Source organism: Trypanosoma rangeli (assembly GCF_003719475.1).
Source record: "Trypanosoma rangeli strain AM80 chromosome Unknown Tra_15.4_contig_00474, whole genome shotgun sequence".
Lineage (NCBI taxonomy): Eukaryota > Euglenozoa > Kinetoplastea > Trypanosomatida > Trypanosomatidae > Trypanosoma > Trypanosoma rangeli.
In genome coordinates, this window is record NW_021706202.1 from 3198 (window position 1) to 4906 (window position 1709).

Consider the following 1709-nt stretch of genomic DNA (forward strand, 5'->3'; position numbering starts at 1 on the left):
ATTACCGGCCTTACACTTAAAGTTCTCTTTTTAAAATAAGTCGTTTTGAGATAAAAACACACACAAAACAAATAAAACAAAAAAATAGAGAGAGAAAAAAAACGTAAAAAGTTATTCAAAACATTCCACGTTGCCGTCGTCGGTCTAACCCTGGATGGTGGCGTAAATGGTGGAGATCGTGCCAAACACAATGCCAGTGACACCCGCCACCAGCATCACGTACGTGAGGATGTAGTTGATGGCGCCCACTTTCTTCCACGTCCAATCGCCCGAATACATCACAAACAGCGCCGGAAGGAGAAATCCCAGAGAACCACCGGTGATGGAGCCTGCAAAGCCTAATACAATTTGGACCTTGGGGATGAAGAGACCAAAGATAAGCATGAGGAGCGAAAGAAACGTCACGGCAATGCAGTGCTTCCAGTAGGGCAACTTATCCACGTCCCACCCGAGACCGTGGTAGATGGCATTGCGTGCGGCCATGAAAAGCAGCGCGTAGGAGGCGCACAGCTTTGAGAGCACACCAACGTACGCCACCAACACCTCCGGCTCATCGAGTGGGTGGTACATGAGCAGAATGGAGCCGTCCACCTTCTTGCCAAAGTCCATGTAGCCAAAGAAGCTTGTCATGCCGTACAGCAGGAAGCAGAGCGTCATGCCAAGGCCGGCGGCAAACGTGAACCGCGTAAGCGTGGGGTTCTTCATGTCCCAATACACCTCAAACGCATTAATTTGACAAACGTAGGCGAACATAAAGACGCCGAGGCCCTCGATTGCCTCGTTGCCGGAATTGAAGAGCACCACAGCGGAGTTGTCATCCTTGCCCATGCTGGTATTGTGCATGTTTTCCGACAGCCCGTGCGTGCAGGAGTGCACCACAATCACCACGACGAAGTAGATGATGAAGGAAACCGCGAAGGTGGAAAAGTAGCGAAGCGAGTCGACGTGCTTCGGGATCACCAACGGCATCATCGCGCAGAGCCACACAATGACTGTCAGCAGGCGGTTGCCAGCCGTTGTCTTCAGAAATTCCGGCGCGCTCTGGCTGTGCGTCAAGACGTTATCGAAGATGTCGCCGACGCTGATCACGTACGCGACGCAGCCGCTGAGCCCATGGAAGACGCGGACCGACGCGACAAACAAAGCGAACCAGCGGCCCATCAGTACCACTGCCATGGCCTCGAAGTTGCTGATCTGCGTCCGCTGCGCCGCCACACCGAGGCAGTACATCGAGTAGATGGTCAAAAACGTAATGATCGCAAGGTACACGATGGCCATCACGGCCCCACTTTTGTTCGCAGCCAGGGGCAGACCAAGGATGCCGGCCCCGATCGACGACGACGCGAGGTTGAAGGCGCTCGCAAGGATTCCTCCAGGTGGAATTACGACGTTCACGCACGTGTTCAGCTTCGCGAGAAGACCGTTGGGAGCCGGCGACTGGTTCTCAGACGGCGCATTTGCCTCCTCTTTCTTGGCGATGCTGCCCTCATTGTAAGTGGAGGGGTGCGGCGAGAAAGTGTCATCGTCGGGACGTGTGCCCCTCGTGCCGGGAGCCGCGGCGGTAGGCGGGTGCATAGCGGTCAGCGCTGTCTCTTCGTTGCCAGTCGTGCGCATGTGATTGCTTCTCTCTCCAGAGGCTTTAGCTTACTACAGTTGCGACAAGAAGAGGTGGAAAGAGAGAGAGAGATGGAAAGGTGGAGGGAGGGTCG

The 1709-nt window shown here is 54.7% G+C and overlaps 2 protein-coding genes across 2 annotated transcripts in view, besides 1 other annotated feature; both read right to left on the minus strand.

Annotated features, from left to right (window-relative positions):
* The first annotated feature begins 52 nt into the window (after window positions 1–52).
* Window positions 53–110: a sequence feature (GA-rich).
* A 34-nt stretch (window positions 111–144) lies between these two features.
* On the minus strand, window positions 145–1614 carry TraAM80_08856 (putative amino acid transporter; the record flags this gene model as incomplete). The annotated part of the gene is made up of 1 exon (XM_029385581.1): window positions 145–1614. The coding sequence occupies one exon, from the start codon at window positions 1612–1614 to the stop codon at window positions 145–147; it is 1470 nt and encodes a 489-aa protein (XP_029234667.1).
* A 25-nt stretch (window positions 1615–1639) lies between these two features.
* Window positions 1640–1709, minus strand: part of TraAM80_08857 (amino acid transporter) — a gene marked incomplete at both ends in the record, with an annotated part of 468 nt that continues 398 nt past the window's right edge. The window contains one exon of the mRNA XM_029385582.1: window positions 1640–1709. This exon is cut by the window's right edge and continues 398 nt beyond it. Within this exon, the coding sequence (XP_029234668.1) occupies window positions 1640–1709 (70 nt within the window).